Source organism: Bombina bombina, chromosome 4 (assembly GCF_027579735.1).
Source record: "Bombina bombina isolate aBomBom1 chromosome 4, aBomBom1.pri, whole genome shotgun sequence".
Classification (NCBI taxonomy): Eukaryota; Metazoa; Chordata; class Amphibia; order Anura; family Bombinatoridae; genus Bombina; species Bombina bombina.
In genome coordinates, this window is record NC_069502.1 from 880,967,907 (window position 1) to 880,987,887 (window position 19,981).

The 19,981-nt window shown below is 38.4% G+C and overlaps 1 protein-coding gene across 4 annotated transcripts in view; it reads left to right on the forward strand.

Annotated features, from left to right (window-relative positions):
• LOC128657423 (oocyte zinc finger protein XlCOF7.1-like) overlaps positions 1 to 19,981 on the forward strand; it is a 181,041-nt gene that overhangs the window by 31,909 nt on the left and 129,151 nt on the right. For all 4 annotated transcript variants that reach the window (XM_053711772.1, XM_053711775.1, XM_053711773.1 and 1 more), the window contains exon 6: positions 4,009 to 4,101. In XM_053711772.1, the coding sequence (XP_053567747.1) occupies positions 4,009 to 4,101 (93 nt within the window). The remainder of the gene's footprint in view (positions 1 to 4,008; positions 4,102 to 19,981) is intronic.

A 19,981-nucleotide genomic window follows, 5' to 3' on the forward strand; every position in this document is an offset into this window, starting at 1 on the left:
TCCACTCACCACCATCCTCTTTCAGAAGCCCGCATGTTGTACTTGTGTATGGGTCATAAACTCAGTTACATGATTCCCTAGCTGCCTATTGGCTCCAAATAAAATACCTTATGATTAAAAAAATAAATTAAAAATGGACCCATCTGAAAAAGCTGTATATGCTAAGCAGGTGGAGGAAAGGTGCCCAAGACAGCTGCCCCTATTGCCCACCACTGGAAACTGCCCTGGCTGTTGTAATCCTAGTGCTTTAATGTCCCCATAGGGGCTGTTGGAATACTAGTGCTGCATTGTCCCCATGTCAGGCATAGGGGCTGTTCAAATACTGTTGCTGTATTGTCCCCATGTCAGGTATTGGGGCTGTTGGAATACTAGAGCTGTATTTTCCCCATGTCAGGTATAGGGACTGTTTGAATATTAGGGTTGTAATGTCCCCATTTTAAGTATAGCAACTGTTGGAATACTACTGCTGACTTGTCCCCATGTCATATATAGAGACTTTTGGAATTCTAATGCTGTATTATTGTACCCATGTCAGGTACATGGGCTGTTGGAATACTAGTTTTGTATGAACCCCATGTGAATTAAATGGGCAGTTGGAATACTAGTGTTGTGCCAGGCATAGGGGGTGTTACTGTGTTGTGAGTGCATTTGTAAAGCATAAGATTAATGAATTATAGTGAGGGTTCAATGAAAAATTAATTTTATTTTGAAAAACCTATAAATCTGTTTAATACATAATACATGGGGATTTTGATTGGTTACATCAGGGGCTGTATTTGTAGCTAGTAAAGTAGCTGAATCCCAAATAACTCACTTAACTACATAACACAAGTTGTATTTACTATCGGATAGATTACGTGTTTTGCGTTATGATGGGTGCGGTGCTAACTTGCACGTTATTGTCACTGCTCACTTTCCTACAGCGCTGGTATTACAGGTTTTTACAAACCCGGCGTTAAAAGGCAAGAAGTGAGCGTAGAGCAAAATTGAGCTCCATACCACACTCCAATACCAGCGCTGCTTAAGTCAGCGGTCTAACACCTGCAAAAAGCAGCATAAAGCTCTGTAACGCAGCCCCATTGATTCCTATGTTTACACCTAACATGAACCCCGAGACTAAACATCCCCAACCTTACATTTATTAACCCCTAATCTGCCGCTCCGGACATCGCCGCCACTATAATAAACATATTACCCCTAAACCGCCGCACTCCCGCTTCGCAAATACTAGTTAAATATTATTAACCCCTAATCTGCCTCCCCCACTAAAGTGCTAAAAAGTACACTAACACCCATAAACTACCTATTAACCCCTAAACCGAGGCCCTCACAAATCGCAAACACTATAATAAAATTATTAACTCCTAATCTGCCGCTTCCATCATAGCCACCACTATAATAAACATATTAACCCCTAAACCGCTGCACTCCCGCTTCGCAATCACTAGTTAAATATTATTAACCCCTAATCTGCTGCCACCTACCTACATTTATTAACCCCTAATCTGCCGCCCCCAACGTCGCCACCATTATACTAAATTTATTAACCCCTAAATCTAAGTCTAACCCTAACACCCCCTAACTTACATATAATTAAAATAAATCTATAGAAAACCTACTATTAATAACTAAATAATTCCTATTTAAAACTAAATACTTACCTATAAAATAAACCCTAAGATAGCTACAATATAACTAATAGTTACATTGTATCTAGCTTAGGTTTTATTTTTATTTTACAGGCAAGTTTGTATTTATTTTAACTAGGTAGAATAATTACTAAATAGTTATTAACTATTTACTAACTACCTAGCTAAAATAAATACAAATTTACCTGTAAAATAAAACCTAACCTAAGTTACACTAACACCTAACACTATACTACAATTAAATAAATTCCCTAAATTAAATACAATTAAATAAATTAAATACAATTACCTAAATTACAAAAACAAACAAACACTAAATTACAGAAGATAAAAAACAAATTACAAGATATTTAAACTAATTACACCTAATCTAATATCAAAATAAAAAAAGCCCCCCCCCCCAGCCTAAACTACCAATAACCCTTAAAAGGGCCTTTTGCGGGGCATTGCCCCAAAGAAATTGGCTCTTTTACCTGAAAAAAAAATGCAAACAACCCCCCCAACAGCAAAACCAACCCCCCAAATAAAACCCTAACTAAAAAAACCTAAGCTCCCCATTGCCCTGAAAAGGGCATTTGGATGGGCATTGCCCTTAAAATGGCATTTAGCTCTATTGCGGCCCAAAGCCCTAACCTAAAAATAAAACCCACCCAATAAACCCTTTTATTTTTAGGTTAGGGCTTTGGGCCGCAATAGAGCTAAATGCCCTTTTAAAGGCAATGCCCATCCAAATGCCCTTTTCAGGGCAATGGGGAGCTTAGGTTTTTTTAGTTAGGGTTTTATTTGGGGGGTTGGTTGTGTGAGTTGTGGTTTTTACTGTTGGGGGGGTTGTTTGTATTTTTTTCCCCCCCAGGTAAAATAGCTGATTTCTTTGGGGCAATGCCCCGCAAAAGGCCCTTTTAAGGGCTATTGGTAGTTTAGTTTAGGCTATGTTTTTTATTTTATTTTGGGGGGGGGGGGCTTTTTTATTTTGATAGGGCTATTAGATTAGGTGTAATTAGTTTAAATATCTTGTAATTTGTTTTTTATTTTCTATAATTTAGTGTTTGTTTTTTGTAATTTAGGTAATTGTATTTAATTTATTTAATTGTATTTAATTTAGGGAATTTATTTAATTGTAGTGTTAGTGTAACTTTGGTTAGGTTTTATTTTACAGGTAAATTTGTATTTATTTTAGCTAGGTAGTTAGTAAATAATTAATAACTATTTAGTAACTATTCTACCTAGTTAAAATAAATACAAACTTGCCTATAAAATAAAAATAAAACCTAAGCTAGATACAATGTAACTATTAGTTATATTGTAGCTATCTTAGGGTTTATTTTATAGGTAAGTATTTAGTTTTAAATAGGAATTATTTAGTTATTAATAGGTTTTCTTTAGATTTATTTTAATTATATTTAAGTTAGGGAGGGTTAGACTTAGATTTAGGGGTTAATAACTTTAGTATAGTGGCGGCGACGTTGGGGGCAGCAGATTAGGGGTTAATAAATGTAGATAGGGAGCGGCAATGTTAGGGACAGTAGATTAGGGGTTAATACTATTTAACTAATGTTTGCGAGGCTGGAGTACGGCGGTTTAGGGGTTATTAAATTTAGTATAGTGGCGGCGACGTTGGGGGTGGCAGATTAGGGGTTAATAAATGTAGGTAGGTGGCGGTGATGTTAGGGGCGGCAGATTAGGGGTTAATAATATTTAACTAGTGTTTGCGAGGCGGGAGTACGGCGGTTTAGGGGTTAATATGTTTGTTCTAGTTGCGGTGATGTTGGGAGCGGCAGATTAGGGGTTAATAATTTTATTATAATGTTTGCGATGCGGGAGGGCCTAGGTTTAGGGGTTATTAGGTAGTTTATGGGTGTTAGTGTACTTTTTAGCACTTTTAGTTATGAGTTTTATGCTACAGCGTTGTAGTGTAAAACTCATAACTACTGACTTTATAATGCGTTACGAATCTTGACGGGCTAGGGTGTACCGCTCACTTTTTGGCCTCCCAGGACAAGCTCGTAATACCGGCGCTATGGAAGTCCCATAGAAAAAAGACTTTACGCAATTTGCGTAAGTTGATTTGCGGTAAGGCCAAAAAAGTGTGCGGTGCCCCTAAATCTGCAAGACTCGTAATAGCAGCGGTAGTAAAAAAAGCAGCGTTATGAGGCTTAACGCTGCTTTTTTACTCATAACGCAAGACTCGTAATCTAGCCGTATGTTTTTAATACCATTACATGGATTTTCCCCCCTGATGTGTCTGCTAGTGATGTAGAGTTTAGTTTATTTACCTTAAATCACACAATTATAAAACATTTTATTTTTATCTCAGAGAGAGCACAGAAATAGTGATATTTTGTGTTTGTTTTGTATTTAGATGAAAATGATGCTTTATGTAAAATGGAACAAGCAGAAGATCAATGGCAAATAAATATGCCAGAACGAGAAATATTTGACAATATTAGTACAGGTGAGTGTATGTTTGTGGTGTGTCGGAAAGGGACACAGGTCACAGGTGAGTAAACGTGTGTGATGTCTGTGAGACACCGGGTACAGGTGAGTGTATGTTTGTGGTGTGTCGGAAGGGACACAGGTCACAGGTGAGTAAACATGTGTGATGTGTCTGTGAGACACCGGGCACAGGTGAGTGTACATGTTGGATGTGTCTGAGGGATGTAGGGCAGAGGTGAGTGTAAGTGTGTGACAAATCTGAGGGATGCAGGTCACAAGCGAGTGTACATACACTAGTGTTCAAAAGTTTGGGGTCACTTTAAAAAAAAAATTTGTTCATTAAAATAACGTCAAATTGGTCATAAATATATTGTAGACATTGTTAAAGAGGTAGTATACACTCATTTTCATATAACTGCATGTAATAGACACTACTATAAAGCTCTGATGAAAAGGTAGCTGGAAAGCCCACTGCAAGTGGGAAATAAGACACTCCCCCCTCACCCTTCTTTTGCTTATGAAAAAAACTCTTTACACAAACAGGAGCAAGCTGGAGAAGGTAGCTGACGGTATTCTCATAAAACTTTGGGGCTTGGTTAGGAGTCTGAAAATCAGAGCAATGTTATTTAAAAATAAGCAAAACTATACATTTAAAAAAAAAAAAAAACTTTATGGGCTATATAAATAGATCATCTACAAAACATTTATGCAAAGAAAAAATTATGTAAATGAATATTGTAGCTGGAAACAGCTGATTTTGAATGGAATATCTACATAGGTGTACAGAGGCCCATTATCAGCAACCATCTGTCCTGTGTTCCAAAGCCACGTTGTATTTGCTAATCCAAGTTTATCATTTAAAAATGCTAATTGAGGGGAACTTCCGGACAGCGGCCATGATTGGTCTCAGCTTGAAGCTATGAAGACTTAGCAAGACATAATCTATATGCATAGATGCCATCTGACATTAAAACTCAACTATTCCAAGTCGACTAATAATATCCTTTCAGATGATCTTAATATTGTGCAAATAGCTGTCAACAACAAGGCTATGGAGCTATTTGCATTTGTTTGCCTGACATGGGGAGGGGGAGTAAGGCCGCCTATTTTAGTTTGGGGTCTTAATTGTTTGTTTAATATTGTTTACAGTACTGTACATGCCTTTTTAATTTTTTTTACAGCTTTATTTGCTGATACACATATTCTGGTCACTCCTTAAAGGATTACTAACTTTTGGTTTTCCTATGCAAAACAGACTGTACATTTAACATGGCAAATCTAATGTACCTTTTAATTTGAAGAAACATAGCTCCCTTTAGCAGTAAAATAAAGTTTTATTTTATCTCAATGACCTCACGTTATCCAGCCCTCAAATGTGGGCCGTCTAAGGAATAACATACTTGCCAATTGGATGGCCAGTATTTGCATGAAATTATACTACTTTTGCATCATTCAACGCATGGGCAATAGGATTGGATTAGTCTCGTATGCGCATATTGCGGCACAGAAGCCGACATGACGGACAGCAGACTGAAAATAACGCATGCGCATATTAAATTTAAGTCTATGTGATCGGTATTCCAGACATTCTACTGTCAAATGTATTTCAATGAGAGCGGTCCAGTATTGCATCCCTATCTGCAATATCCGCTTTGAATATTTACACAATATATTATATATCACTCTGCACTGTAATTGTTAACGAACTAAAAATTCAATAGATGCATTTATTTTTTTCACTAGACTAAAGTGCATCTTTTATTATTGTTTTCCATTAGACATACATCTATAAATTAAAATAATGACAGCTAAATAGATTGTAACTAGATTGTTACTATCTCTTCTCGGCAGATGGCTTGACTCCCACATATCTTTTAAAATTATAGTTTGTCTACTTCACACTACATACATATATATATATATATATATATATATATATATATATATATTTCTTTCATGTAATTAGCAAGAGTCCATGAGCTAGTGACGTATGGGATATACATTCCTACCAGGAGGGGGAAAGTTTCCCAAACCTTAAAATGCCTATAAATACACCCCTCACCACACCCACAATTCAGTTTTACAAACTTTGCCTCCGATGGAGGTGGTGAAGTAAGTTTGTGCTAGATTCTACGTTGATATGCGCTCCGCAGCAAGTTGGAGCCCGGTTTTCCTCTCAGCGTGCAGTGAATGTCAGAGGGATGTGAGGAGAGTATTGCCTATTTGAATGCAGTGATCTCCTTCTACGGGGTCTATTTCATAGGTTCTCTGTTATCGGTCGTAGAGATTCATCTCTTACCTCCCTTTTCAGATCGACGATATACTCTTATATATACCATTACCTCTGCTGATTCTCGTTTCAGTACTGGTTTGGCTTTCTACAAACATGTAGATGAGTGTCCTGGGGTAAGTAAATCTTATTTTCTGTGACACTCTAAGCTATGGTTGGGCACTTTGTTTATAAAGTTCTAAATATATGTATTCAAACATTTATTTGCCTTGACTCAGAATGTTCAACTTTCCTTATTTTTCAGACAGTCAGTTTCATATTTGGGATAATGCTTTTGAATTAATCATTTTTTCTTACCTTCAAAAATTTGACTCTTTTTTTCCTGTGGGCTGTTAGGCTCGCGGGGGCTGAAAATGCTTCATTTTATTGCGTCATTCTTGGCGCGGACCTTTTTGGCGCAAAAATTCTTTTCCGTTTCCAGCGTCATACGTGTCGCCGGAAGTTGCGTCATTTTTTGACGTTATTTTGCGCCAAAAATGTCGGCGTTCCGGATGTGGCGTCATTTTTGGCGCCAAAAGCATTTAGGCGCCAAATAATGTGGGCGTCTTATTTGGCGCTAAAAAATAAGGGCGTCGCTTTTGTCTCCACATTATTTAAGTCTTATTTTTTCATTGCTTCTGGTTGCTAGAAGCTTGTTCTTTGGCATTTTTTCCCATTCCTGAAACTGTCATTTAAGGAATTTGATCAATTTTGCTTTATATGTTGTTTTTTCTCTTACATATTGCAAGATGTCTCACGTTGCATCTGAGTCAGAAGATACTACAGGAAAAATCGCTGTCTAGTGCTGGAGCTACCAAGCTAAGTGTATCTGCTATAATTTTTGGTATCTGTTTCTCCAGCTGTTGTTTGTATTGCATGTCATGACAAACTTATTAATGCAGATAAAATTTCCTTTAGTACTGTTACATTACCTGTTGCTGTTCCGTCAACATCTAATTTTCAGAGTGTTCCTGATAAACATAAGAGATTTTATTTTTTAAATCCATTAAGAAGGCTATGTCTGTTATTTCTCCTTCTAGTTTACATAAAAGTCTTTTAAAACTTCTCTTTTTTTCAGATGAATTTTTAAATGAACATCATCATTCTGATACTGATAATGGTTCTTCTGGTTCAGAGTTTTCTGTCTCAGAGGTTGATGCTGATAAATCTTTGTATTTTTTCAAGATGGAATTTATTCGTTCTTTATTTAAAGAAGTATTAATTGCATTAGAAATAGAGGATTCTGGTCCTCTTGATACTAAATCTAAACGTTTAAATAAGGTTTTTAAATCTCCTGTAGTTATTCCAGAAGTGTTTAATCTCCCTGATGCTATTTCTGAGGTAATTTCCAGGGAATGGAATAATTTGGGTAATTCTTTTACTCCTTCTAAATGTTTAAGCAATTATATCCTGTGCCATCTGACAGATTAGAGTTTTTTTGGGACAAAATCCCTAAGGTTATGGGGCTGTCTCTACTCCTGCTAAATGTGCTACTATTCCTACGGCAGATAGTAATTCATTTAAGGATCCTTTAGATAGGAAAATTGAATCCTTTCTAAGAAAAGCTTACTTATGTTCAGGTAATCTTCTTAGACCTGCTATATTTTTAGCGGATGTTGCTGCAGCTTCAACTTTTTGGTTAGAAGCTTTAGCGCAACAAGTAACAGATCATAATTTTATAGCATTATTATTATTCTATAACATGCTAATAATTTTTTTTTTTTTTAAATAATTTTTATTAAAGGTTACCACAACAGTACAGATAAAATGTCATCAATAACCAAATTATTAAACAGGTCATATCTTAACATGGGAAATTAACCGACATTATTCAACATTTTGATGCAGAGGTTACCTTCATAAATTTTCAGGTTTAAATGCTCAGAAAAATATTAATAAAGACAGAGAAAGGACAAGAGAGTCCATAGTTAAAAGGGAAAGAGAGAGAAAAGAGAGAGGGAAAGGTTCTGGGGAGCACCCACAGGGTCTGTTTAATCTTCGAACCACATCTTAGTTTTCCTGGTTTCTAACGCTCCGTCTAGACCGCATTCTAACTACGTCTTCCCACACAATCCAGTCCTCCCAGATCCTCAAAAACTCATTTCTATTATCTAGCAGTGATGATGCAATGTTTGCCATCTGATAGTAAAATTTAATTTTATTGAGTATAACATTATAATGGGGTATAGAAGTTTTCCAGAATTTTGCTATAATTGTTCTAACTGCCGTGCATATGATACCTACAAGTTTTAAGGAGTGTTTTGACAACCCTGATATAGGGAAGTGTAGAAGGGCTTGTTCCATAGTAAGTGTAATTTGTTTGTTGAATATTTCACTCAGTAACCTAGAGGTAGATGTCCATACTAAAGCGCTCTTTGGACAGCCCCACCACATGTGGACATAGGTGCCCTCTACCTGACAACCTCGATAGCATAGATTAGTATCATTAGTAACTGTGCTTGTACCATAGTGTTTGACTCTGCTCGGGTGTAAGTACCATCTGTATAATACCTTAATGTAATTTTCTTTCAGGTTTGCACTAATGGAACAAGCTAAACCGTTATGGATTACCCGGGTCCATTCTTTAGTATCTATAGAGAGGTTGATTTCAGCCTCCCATTTTTTGATAAAGTTCAATTTGACTGGTGATCTATTTGTGCTTAAAAGTTTATATATGCTAGAAATTGCTCCTTTGACTCTCGTTTCGTGACTACATAGTTTCTCAAATAGTGTGGAGGGGTGTATATTTCCAGGTCTACATACTTCTTCTACTCTAGACTTGAGTTGGATATATTGAAACCAAGATTGTGGTGTGGTGGTCATGATGTCGACATATTGTGTGAATGAGAGAGTTTCTGTGCCTCGCAGTGCATCTGCTATCCTATATAGGCCTTTATTGGCCCAGATGTCAGTTTTTTGACTTCTATATTTATTTGAGTATATCGCCAAGGGTGTCAGAGGTGAGTTTTCAGGGATCAAGTGATATTTTGTTTGATTGTTATCCCAAATGCCTAAGGTATGTGATAGCGATACGTATTTCATCCAAGAGCTAGGTCTGTCTTTTTTAAGTGTCCAGAACATCTGGCATATTGGGTTAAGGTTTAACATTTCGCTTTCTAGGTGGACCCATGCTAAGTGGTTTTAGGGTTAATTAGTAGTGTGGTTTGTGCCAATCTGGCTGCATTATAATAAGCCCGGAGGTCAGGCACTCCCAATCCCCCTTCCTCTTTATGCTTTAGGAGAGTGTGTCTATTTATTCGAGCCTTTTTGTTGGACCATATAAAGTCCAACACTTGTTTCTGCAATACCTTAATGTCTCTTAAGTGTACATTGATGGGGAGTGATCTAAACAGATATAGAAGTCTTGGGAGGATTACCATTTTACTAACTACTATTTTTCCATAGAATGAGATCTTATAAGAGCTCCAGGTTTTCATTTCTTTTAGTAGGGACTTGTAGAGGGGGGTGTAATTAAGTTTGTACAAATCTCTTAGACTATATGGGATAAAGACTCCAAGATATTTGATAGCTTGGGGGGCCCACTTGAAGTTAAAATTTATTTCTAATAACTTTTTAGTATGGTTTGGGAGATGTACCTCAATTGCTTCGCATTTGTCATTATTTATCTTGTAGCCAGATAAGGCGCCAAATTGTGTTAGAAGATCATATAGGATAGGTAGCGATAACAGAGGTTTGCTAATTGTTAAGATAATGTCATCTGCGAATAGGGACAACTTGTGGACAGATCGCCCCACCCTTATACCAGCAATATCTTTGTTATTTCTGATACTAGCAGCCAGAGGTTCGACACATATAGCAAATAGCAAGGGCGATAATGGACACCCTTGTCTGGTGCCATTGTGAATAATTATTTTCCTGGATTGATAACCTGCAATTCTAAGAAATGCATACGGGGTAGTATAAATAGCTCGGATAGCCTTCGCAAATGACCCTGAGATCCCGAAGTGAGAAAGGGATTCAAACATGTAATCCCAATGAATTCTGTCGAATGCCTTCTCTGCATCCAAAGAAAGGAACAGAGAAGGCATTCCCTCGCCCTTGGCATAGTCAATCAGATCAATTACTCTTCGGACATTATCAGGCGCTTCCCTTCCCAATACAAATCCCACCTGGTCAGTCGAAATTAATTTAGGTAAGTGAGGATTCAGTCTATTAGCTAATATCTTAGTAAGGAGTTTGAGATCCGTATTAATAAGTGAGATTGGTCTGTAGTTTTTACAGTGAAATTTGTCTTTGCCCGGTTTGGGCACTACACATATCCTGGCTGCTAATAGTTCCGATGGAATAGTCCCCCCTTCCATTATATAGTTAAATGACTCCACTAAATAAGGGGTAAGATCAGTAGAAAATCTTTTATAAAAGCTTCCTGAGTAGCCATCAGGGCCTGGGGCCTTATTACTTTTGAGTTGCTTTATGGCAATAATGACTTCCCGAGCTGTAATTGGAGAGTCTAGTGCATCTAAACTAGGTTTATCAAGTTTAGGGAGATGGCAAGAATCTAGGAAATTCTGTATTTTGCCCAGTCTGGTTGGGTCTAGGGGTTTTGGCAAATTATATAGGGTTTGATAAAAATCGGCAAAAGAGTTCGCAATATCCAGAGGATTATTGGTAACCGAACCTGAGGGTAATTGGAGCTGGGGGATAGAAGAATTTCTCGTAATGTTTCTGATTTTCCTAGCTAACATACGATCAGGTTTGTTAGCATACACAAAATACTGTGCATCAACGATTCTTAAAGAAGCTAGAGATTCTTCATCCAGCAGTTTATCTAGATCTGCCTTCTTTGTTTGAATTATCTTAGCTAATTTTGAACTTCTAGTTATTATGTGTTTTCTATTAAGATCTTCAATTTCTTTTTTCTTACCCTCAATTAGGATCCTTTTATCTTTGTTTATATTTGCCTTTTCTTTTATTAGGATTCCTCTAAGGAACGCCTTAAATGCCCCCCATGTATTTAGTGGATTTGGTGTGGAATTCCGGTTAATGGACCAAAACTGCCTAATCTGACGAACAAGGTTCTGACAGAATATTTCATTCCTCAGTAAGGATGGGTCCAGGGACCAGGATCTGTCCCTGGAAGGGTCAAACAACCCGCCTAATGTAACTTCCACTATGGAATGATCTGACCAACTAGTCTGGACTATGTCAGCATTCGTCGTCAAGGGGCATAGAATTTGACTGGCAAAGATATAATCGATCCTAGAATAGGAATTGTGGGCCGATGAATAGAATGTGTAGTTGCGAATACCCAAATTACGAATTCTCCAGACATCTAACAAATTATGGTCTAGTATGAAGTCACTTAGGATTTTCTTGGGGCACGTGTCTACTGAAGGTGATCTATCTAATTTATTGTTGAGAGTAAGATTGAAATCCCCACCAAGAATAATTTTATATTTTTTCCATGAGGTCAGTAATTTACTAACTTTAGCTAAAAAACTACCCTGGTTCTCGTTTGGGGCGTATATGTTTCCCAAGATTACTGTAGTCCCATGTATTTTCCCTTTTAAAATTATAAATCTACCCTCTGAGTCTCTAACTACCTCCTCTTCTTGGAAGTTGAGGGAGGCATGTAGAATAATGGATACTCCTCTTTTTTTCTTTTGGCCGAATGAGTGGTATTGGATCGGGAAAGCTGAGTCCCAGTATTTCGGGTTATGTGTAGATGTGAAATGGGTCTCTTGTAGCATGATAATGTGTGCCTGCATACGTTTATATTCTGTAATCGCTTTTTTCCGTTTAACGTGGGAGTGTAATCCCCTCACGTTGTGTGAAATAATTTTAACTGTCATCCCTAGGTATTCTAGTTAGCATAGTGTACCGTCTACCGTATATTATCTGAGTGACCAGTACCTGACACAATCGGTGGTAAAAGCTGCACAACTTAATATCGCCACCATTCTCCTCCACACCTTTAATTTTGATGACCCTACGGGTGTCCCCAGAGAAAGAAAGAGAAGCTAGAAAAGGGAAAAGAACAACATAAGAAAACATACAAACAATTAAGATTAGTATCAGTGCGAGATACTTCATTGTTCAGTGAACAATATTTAAATGGTTACATGGTTACATGGTGTATAAATGTTTAAATTAGCACAGATAAATGCAATGTTTTTAAATAAAAGCATAGTACCAGACTGAATAATATTAATTTGGTGTTTACCACAGAGGGAGAAACTACAGACTTAGACCACATTTATAAATGATGTCAATGTAGTACTTCTTATGGGTCATGAAATAGGGGATAGGGGTAATGGATCCCATCCAATATATATTATGTTTTTACTGGGGCTAAATAGAGGAAGGGGTCTTTATGAGGTAGAACTGGGGTTACTGGGAGTTCTCCTTTAGGTGCTCTATATCAAGAGGAGTCAGGGGAACAGGGATTTACCTTCTCGTCTGTCAGAGAATAATATATTACAATTGTCTTGGATCCTCTCAAATAACATATAGGTTTAAGTGCCCCGTCTCCTCTTGCATCTAACAAAAATAAACTTACTCATCCTCATCATCATAGGCTATGTTGAAACAAAAAAAAACTTACCGACCCAAACATGTTCAGTAGTTAGAACAACCAAATCAACAAACTATCTAAAATAAATTCAGAACATAGAACTTGAACTCTCATTTGCAATGTCTAAAGAGTCTCATTATAAAGGCAGGTCACTTCTGCCCCTTGTCCTCCACAGGGTAGAATCATTGAAGGGGGATGTACTTCAGTATTTGGTGGAGGTAAAAAGTCAAATCCACCGGGTCTATAATGAGTAGAGAAAGATCTCATCGTCCCTCAGTTGCATTTTGACCCCGCGGATCCGACTCCCCCACCCGTTGACCCTCAATATTGCCTGAGGGTGAGGTATCTTTAGGAATTGTATTCCCCATATGTTGGCCTTGCTTTCTGGGGGGTCTGGGTGGCAAAGGTGCATCTATGTTCTCTCTTTGAAGTTGAAGATGAGCAAGTAAGTCCATACCTTCTTCCAGAGTGGTACAGGAGTAAGTGGTTTTGTTGTAAAGGAAAACAAGTCTGAATGGGAATGACCACCTGTATTTAATCTGAGCCTTCATTAGAGCTGTCGTTACAGGCTTGAGGTCTCTCCTCCTACGTAGAGTAATAGGAGAGAGATCAGCAAAAAATTGCAACTGGTGCCCCTCAAATTCTATATGCTGGTGCTTTCTAGTAGTTTGCAAAAGCAGTTCCTTGGTGGAGTAATAGTGAAATTTGAGGATAACATCTCTAGGGGTGTTGGGAGCCCTTGGTTTATTTAGTGCCCTGTGGATTCGATCAATCAGAAAGAAATTTTCTTCAACTTCTGGAAGCAACTGATGCAAGAGTTGCTGAAGGACCTCTTGGAGCTTGTCATAAGTTTCTGGCAGATTTCTGAGTCTTACATTAGATCTCCGAGATCTATTTTCCAGATCTTCAAGTTGTGACTCCAGCTGTTCTATCTTTTCTTGATGAGCCTGCACAGAGTGATGGATATGTGGGATTTCCTCCACAATCTCTCCGACTTTATCTTCTAGATCTGAGGTTCTCTGGCTGATCTCCTTAATATCACTTCTTATATCTTTTATTGCAGCTTTCAATTCAATTTGGAATACTTCCTTAATCTGTTGAACTAAGGAGTTGTTAGCGGGCTGTGTATGTTCCTCTAAGCTGGAGTCTGAGGTAGCCTCTGTGAGGTCGGCTTCTTGCGTAATTTCTCTTTCTTGAAGCATGGCTTTTTTTTTTGCTTGTGCCTTGGTTAAACAGTCCTTAACTGACTGATTCTTGCCCTTCATTGTATCAGTATCTTCCGTTTGACTTGATTCTTGTTCATCAGAAAAGTTGTGGCAGGTGGCTGTCTGTCAGAGGATGTCTAAGTACTTATGTAGATCATCTGTGTTTTGTCGCTATCTTAACACCATGAAAACCAAAGGTGAGGACCTATGAGATTACAGGCATACTTAGTGGCAAGGCTGTACCCCAATCATGAGTCCCATTACTGCATATAGAAATCAAAAATGGCTGTTCGGCCTATAGAGACCTGCTAGTATCTCAGGACCTACGTGAATCCACCCAGGAGCTGAGGCATGAGTCATAACACCCCTCCCTAATGAAAGTAGGAGCAAGGGGAGCCAAACACCAATACAGTGTCTTTACAACATGCCTCCTCAAGGGGTTGATAGGAGATGTTGCTTATCGTATGTGTGGCAGTTGGACAGCGTTAGCATCCTTATGTAATAAATGTCTTTAATATATCTTATTTGCACACTGGGTATCCTCTCTCAGTTAGATGTTCCGATGGGAGAATGTTCAAAATCCCCTGACAATATCTGAGTGGGCATATGGGGTCTGATGCTGAATTTAGTCCTAGCTAGGTATTTATATCGTGGCTCCTTTGCTACTTGCGGCCCGTTGTCAACAATTGGGGCCTACAATAAAGATAATGAGAGGGATACCTGGGTTTAACAAGTGTGATTATCCAAATCTGGGAAACGCTGATGGTGAAAGCTGTCCCACAGCTGTGATTCCTTTTATGTGTCTCTTAAAATATAATCTGATTTATAACCCCTCTTGCTGACCAGAGTTCCAGCGGGTCTAAGTGCCCTGTAGTGTGGTGTGCGGGTGGTAAAAGTGGGCACTCTTCATCAGATATCTAATGGAGTGAAAGGGTGAGGTCTCTTACCCGCCTGCCGCTATCCGTCTATAAGGCCAATGTCTCCTTGAATGTTCCGTCTATGATAGGCTAGGCCTGGATGTGCTGGGTAAGGCCGCGGCTAAAATGGCGGACTTTCGCGCCACTAGAATCAATGTCCGTTTCTGGAGTGGGGGGTCTCCCTTTCCTCCTGGGGATCTAATCGGCTGGCTAAGTATGTGAGAGGCCACAATTGTCTTCGGCCAGGTGTGGTATTCTAATGTAAGAAAGCCGCTTGCTCGCTGGCCCTATCTTACCGCTCCGTAGCTTCCGACACTTCTCACCGGCTAAGACCGCAGCTCTTCCTCCTCTCCCCTTCCTCTGTGAGCCTCCGGAGCGGAACCCCGACCCTCCGGAGTGATATTAGCGAAGCTGCCGACCAGCAAACAGTGAGGAGAGATTTCTTCGTAGTTCCCCACTGTTTTCTGCTTCTCTCTGTCGGCCGCGGCGGCTCAAGGATATATATTGGGGGGTATTTCTGCTCAGTAGTGAGCGTCCTCTCTTTGGGGTCACACTAACTAATAGTATGGGTTAGGTGACCTATAGATTTTGTAAAGATTTAGTAGAATTTGGACTAAATATTAGCTAAGGAGCGGGAGCTCTCCTCAGACACGTCTTCCCAGTTCAGGAGCTAGCCAACATGCTAATAATTTTATTGGTGATACCATCTTTTGATATCATTAGAGTTGATGTCAGGTATATGTCTCTAGCTATTTTAGCTAGAAAAGCTTTATGGATTAAACTTGGAATGCTGATATGTCTTCTAAGTCAACTTTGCTTTCCCTTTCTTTCCAGGGTAATAAATTATTATTTCATCTGTTTCTGGAAGGAAGGGAACTTTTTTACCAAAGGATAAAAAATCTAAGGTAAATTTAGGTCTAATAATTATTTTCGTTCCTTTCCTCACAATAAGGAACAAAAGCCTGATCCTTCATTCTCAGGAGCAGTATCAGTTTGGAAACTATTTCCAGTTTGGAATATATCCAAGCCTTATAGAAAACCTATAGCCAGCTCCTAAGTACCCATGAAGGTGCGGACCTTATTCCAGCTCAGCTGGTATGGGGCAGATTACGTTTTCTTCAAAGAAATTTTGATCAATTCCGTTCTCAATTTCTGGTTTCAGAACATTGTTTCAGAAAGGTACAGAATTGGCTTCAGTTAGGCCTCCTGCTAAGAGATTTTTTTCTTTCCCGTGTCCCAGTTAACACAGCAAAGGCTCAGCATTTCTGAAATGTGTTTCAGATCTAGAGTTGGCTGGAGTAATTATGCCAGTTCCAGTTCTGGAACAGGGGCTGGGGTTTTATTTTATCTCTTCATTGTACCAAAGAAGGTCAATTCCTTCAGACCAGTTCCGGATCTATCAATATTGAATCGTTATGTAAGGATACCAACATTCAAGATGGTTGCTGTAGGACTGTCCTGCCTTTTGTTTAGCAAGGGCATTATATGTCTACAATAGATTTACAGGATGTGTATCTGCATATTCCGATTCATCCAGATCATTTTTAGTGTCTGAGATTCTCTTTTTAGACAAGCATTACCAGTTTTGTGGCTCTACCGTTTGGCCTAGCCTCAGTTCCAAGAATTTTTTTCAAAGGTTCTCGGTGCCCTTCTTTCTGTAATCAGAGAACAGGGTTTTTGGTTTTTCCTTATTGGACGATATCTGGGTACTTGCTCAGTCTTCTCATTTTCGAAGAATCTCATACGAATCGACTTGTGTTGTTTTTTCAAGTTCATGGTTGGAGGATCAATTTACCAATCAGTTCATTGATTCCTCAGACAAGGGTAACCTTTTTAGGTTTCTAGAATAGATTCAGTGTCTATGACTCTGTCCTTGTCAGACAAGAGAAGTTTAACATTGATATCAGCTTGTCAAAACCTTCAGTCACAATCATTCCCTTTGGTAGCCTTATGCATGGAAATTTTAGGTCTTAGGACTGCCGCATCCTCTTCAGCTCTGTATGCTGAACCAATAGTGCAGGGATTACTCAAAGATATCTCAATTAATATCTTTAAACCGATTATACGACACTCTCTGACATGGTGGACAGATCACCATCGTTTAGTTCAGGGGGCTTCTTTGTTCTTCCGACCTGGACTATAATCTCAACAGATGCAAGTCTTACAGGTTGGGGAGCTGTGTGGGGGTATCTGACGGCACAAGGAGTTTGGGAATCTCAGGAGGTGAGATTTCCGATCAATATTTTGGAACTCCGTGCAATTTCAGAGCTCTTCAGTTTTGGCCTCTTCTGAAGAGAGAGTTGTTCATTTGTTTTCAGATAGACAATGTCACAACTGTGGCATACATCAATCGTCAAGGAGGGACTCACAGTCCTCTGGCTATGAAAGAAGTATCTCGAATTTTGGTTTGGGCGGAATCCAGCTCCTGTCTAATCTCTGCGGTTCATATCCCAGGTATGGACAATTGGAAAGCGGATTATCTCAGTCGCCAAACGTTGCACCTGGGCGAATGGTCTTCACCCAGAGGTATTTCCTCAGATTGTTCAAATGTGGGAACTCCCAGAAATAGATCTGATGGCTTCTCATCTAAACAAGAAACTTCCCTGGTATCTGTCCGGATCCAGGGATCCTCGGGCGGAGGCAGTGGATGCATTATCTCTTCCTTACAAGTGTCATCCTGCCTATATCTTTCCGCCTCTAGTTCTTCTTCCAAGGGTATTCTCTAATATTCTAAAGGAATGCTCGTTTGTCCTGCTGGTAGTTCCAGCATGGCCTCACAGGTTTTGGTATGCGGATCTTGTCCGGATGGCCTCTTGCCAGCTGTGGACTCTTCCGTTAAGACCAGTCTTTCTGTCTCAAGGTTCTTTTTTCCATCAGGATCTCAAAACCTTAATTTTAAGGTGTGGAGTTTGAACGCTTGATTCTTGGTCAAGAGGTTTCTCTGACTCTGTGATTGATACTATGTGACAGGCTCGTAAATCTGTATCTAGAGAGATATATTATAGAGTCTGGAAGACTTATATTTCTTCAGGATGGTTTAGATAAAGGTTTGTCCGCAAGTTTCTTGAAAGACAAATCTCTGCTCTTTCTGTTCTTTTTCTCAGAAAGATTGCTAATCTTCCTGATATTCATTGTTTTGTACAAGCTTTGGTTCGTATAAAACCTGTCATTAAGTCAATTTCTCCTCCTTGGAGTTTGAATTTGGTTCTGGGGGCTCTTCAAGCTCCTCCTTTTGAACCCATGCATTCTTTGGTCGTTATATAACTTTCTTGGAAAGTTTTGTTTCTTTTGGCCATCTCTTCTGCCAGAAGAGTCTCTGAATTATCTACTCTTTTTTGTGAGTCTCCTTTTCTGATTTTGCATCAGGATAAGGCGGTGCTGCGAACTTCTCTTGAATTTTTTACCTAAGGTTGTGAATTCTAACAACATTAGTAGAGAAATTGTGGTTCCTTCATTATGTCCTAATCCTATGAATTCTAAGGAGAAATCATTGCATTCTTTGGATGCTGTTAAAGCTTAGTAATATTATGTTGAAGCTATTAAGTCTTTCCGAAAGACTTCTAGTCTATTTGTCATCTTTTCCGGTTCTAGAAAAGACCAGAAAGCTTCTGCCATTTCTTTGGCATCTTGGTTGAAATCTTTATTTCATCATGCCTATGTTGAGTCGGGTAACACTCCCCCTCAAAGGATTACAGCTCATTCTACTAGGTTAGTTTCTACTTCCTGGGCGTTTAAGAATGAAGCTTCGGTTGATCAGATTTGCAAAACAGCAACCTGGTCCTCTTTGCATACTTTTACTAAATTCTACCATTTTGATGTGTTTTCTTCTTCTGAAGCAGTTTTTGGTAGAAACGTACTTCAGGCAGTGGTTTCAGTTTGAATCTTCTGCTTATGTTTTTTCATTAAAATTTTATTCTGGGTGTGGATTATTTTCAGCAGGAATTGGCTGTCTTTATTTCATCCCTCCCTCTCTAGTGACTCTTGTGTGGAAAGATCCACATCTTGGGTAATCATTATCCCATACGTCACTAGCTCATGGACTCTTGCTAATTACATGAAAGAAAACATAATTTATGTAAGAACTTACCTGATAAATTCATTTCTTTCATATTAGCAAGAGTCCATGAGGCCCGCCCTTTTTTGTGGTGGTTTTGATTTTTTTGTATAAAGCACAATTATTCCAATTCCTTATTTTATATGCTTTCGCACTTTTTTCTTATCACCCCACTTCTTGGCTATTCGTTAAACTGAATTGTGGGTGTGGTGAGGGGTGTATTTATAGGCATTTTAAGGTTTGGGAAACTTTGCCCCTCCTGGTAGGAATGTATATCCCATACGTCACTAGCTCATGGACTCTTGCTAATATGAAAGAAATGAATTTATCAGGTAAGTTCTTACATAAATTATGTTATATATATATATTATCATGTTTGTAAGTCAATTCCTAATTTATAATATGAGTTCAAATTAAAGTTTTATCAAGTAAAAGTATATTTTATGAAATAAAATGCCACTTAAAAAAAAAAAAAAGTTTGTATACTAAAAAAACGAATAATTTATAAATAACATTAGTATAAACCTAATTTCATTTTTTATTCTGGTGAGATTCTATTGTGTAACATATAAAGCCATAAACGAAGCTTTAAATTTTGTATGAAACTCTATATTTGTAAATATATAAATAAATTTGTTTTATATTAATTCATGTCTTTTATTTTTTTAACTGTTTGAGATTTTAAGTATTGAAATCAATATATGATTTGTAATAATCATATATTTTGCTCGTCCATCATAGGGAGATTCTATTTTCAATTACATAATTAGACCGCAACAAATTAAAATGCCCAAACAGTAGAAATTTCTATTGCATTTTGTGTTACAGTGTATATGTTGTTGCTCATTAATTCTAGGGCGATTCTTGAAGCGCTCACACGCTAGCTACTTACGTTAACTGCGCAGCATACTCTTCTGAA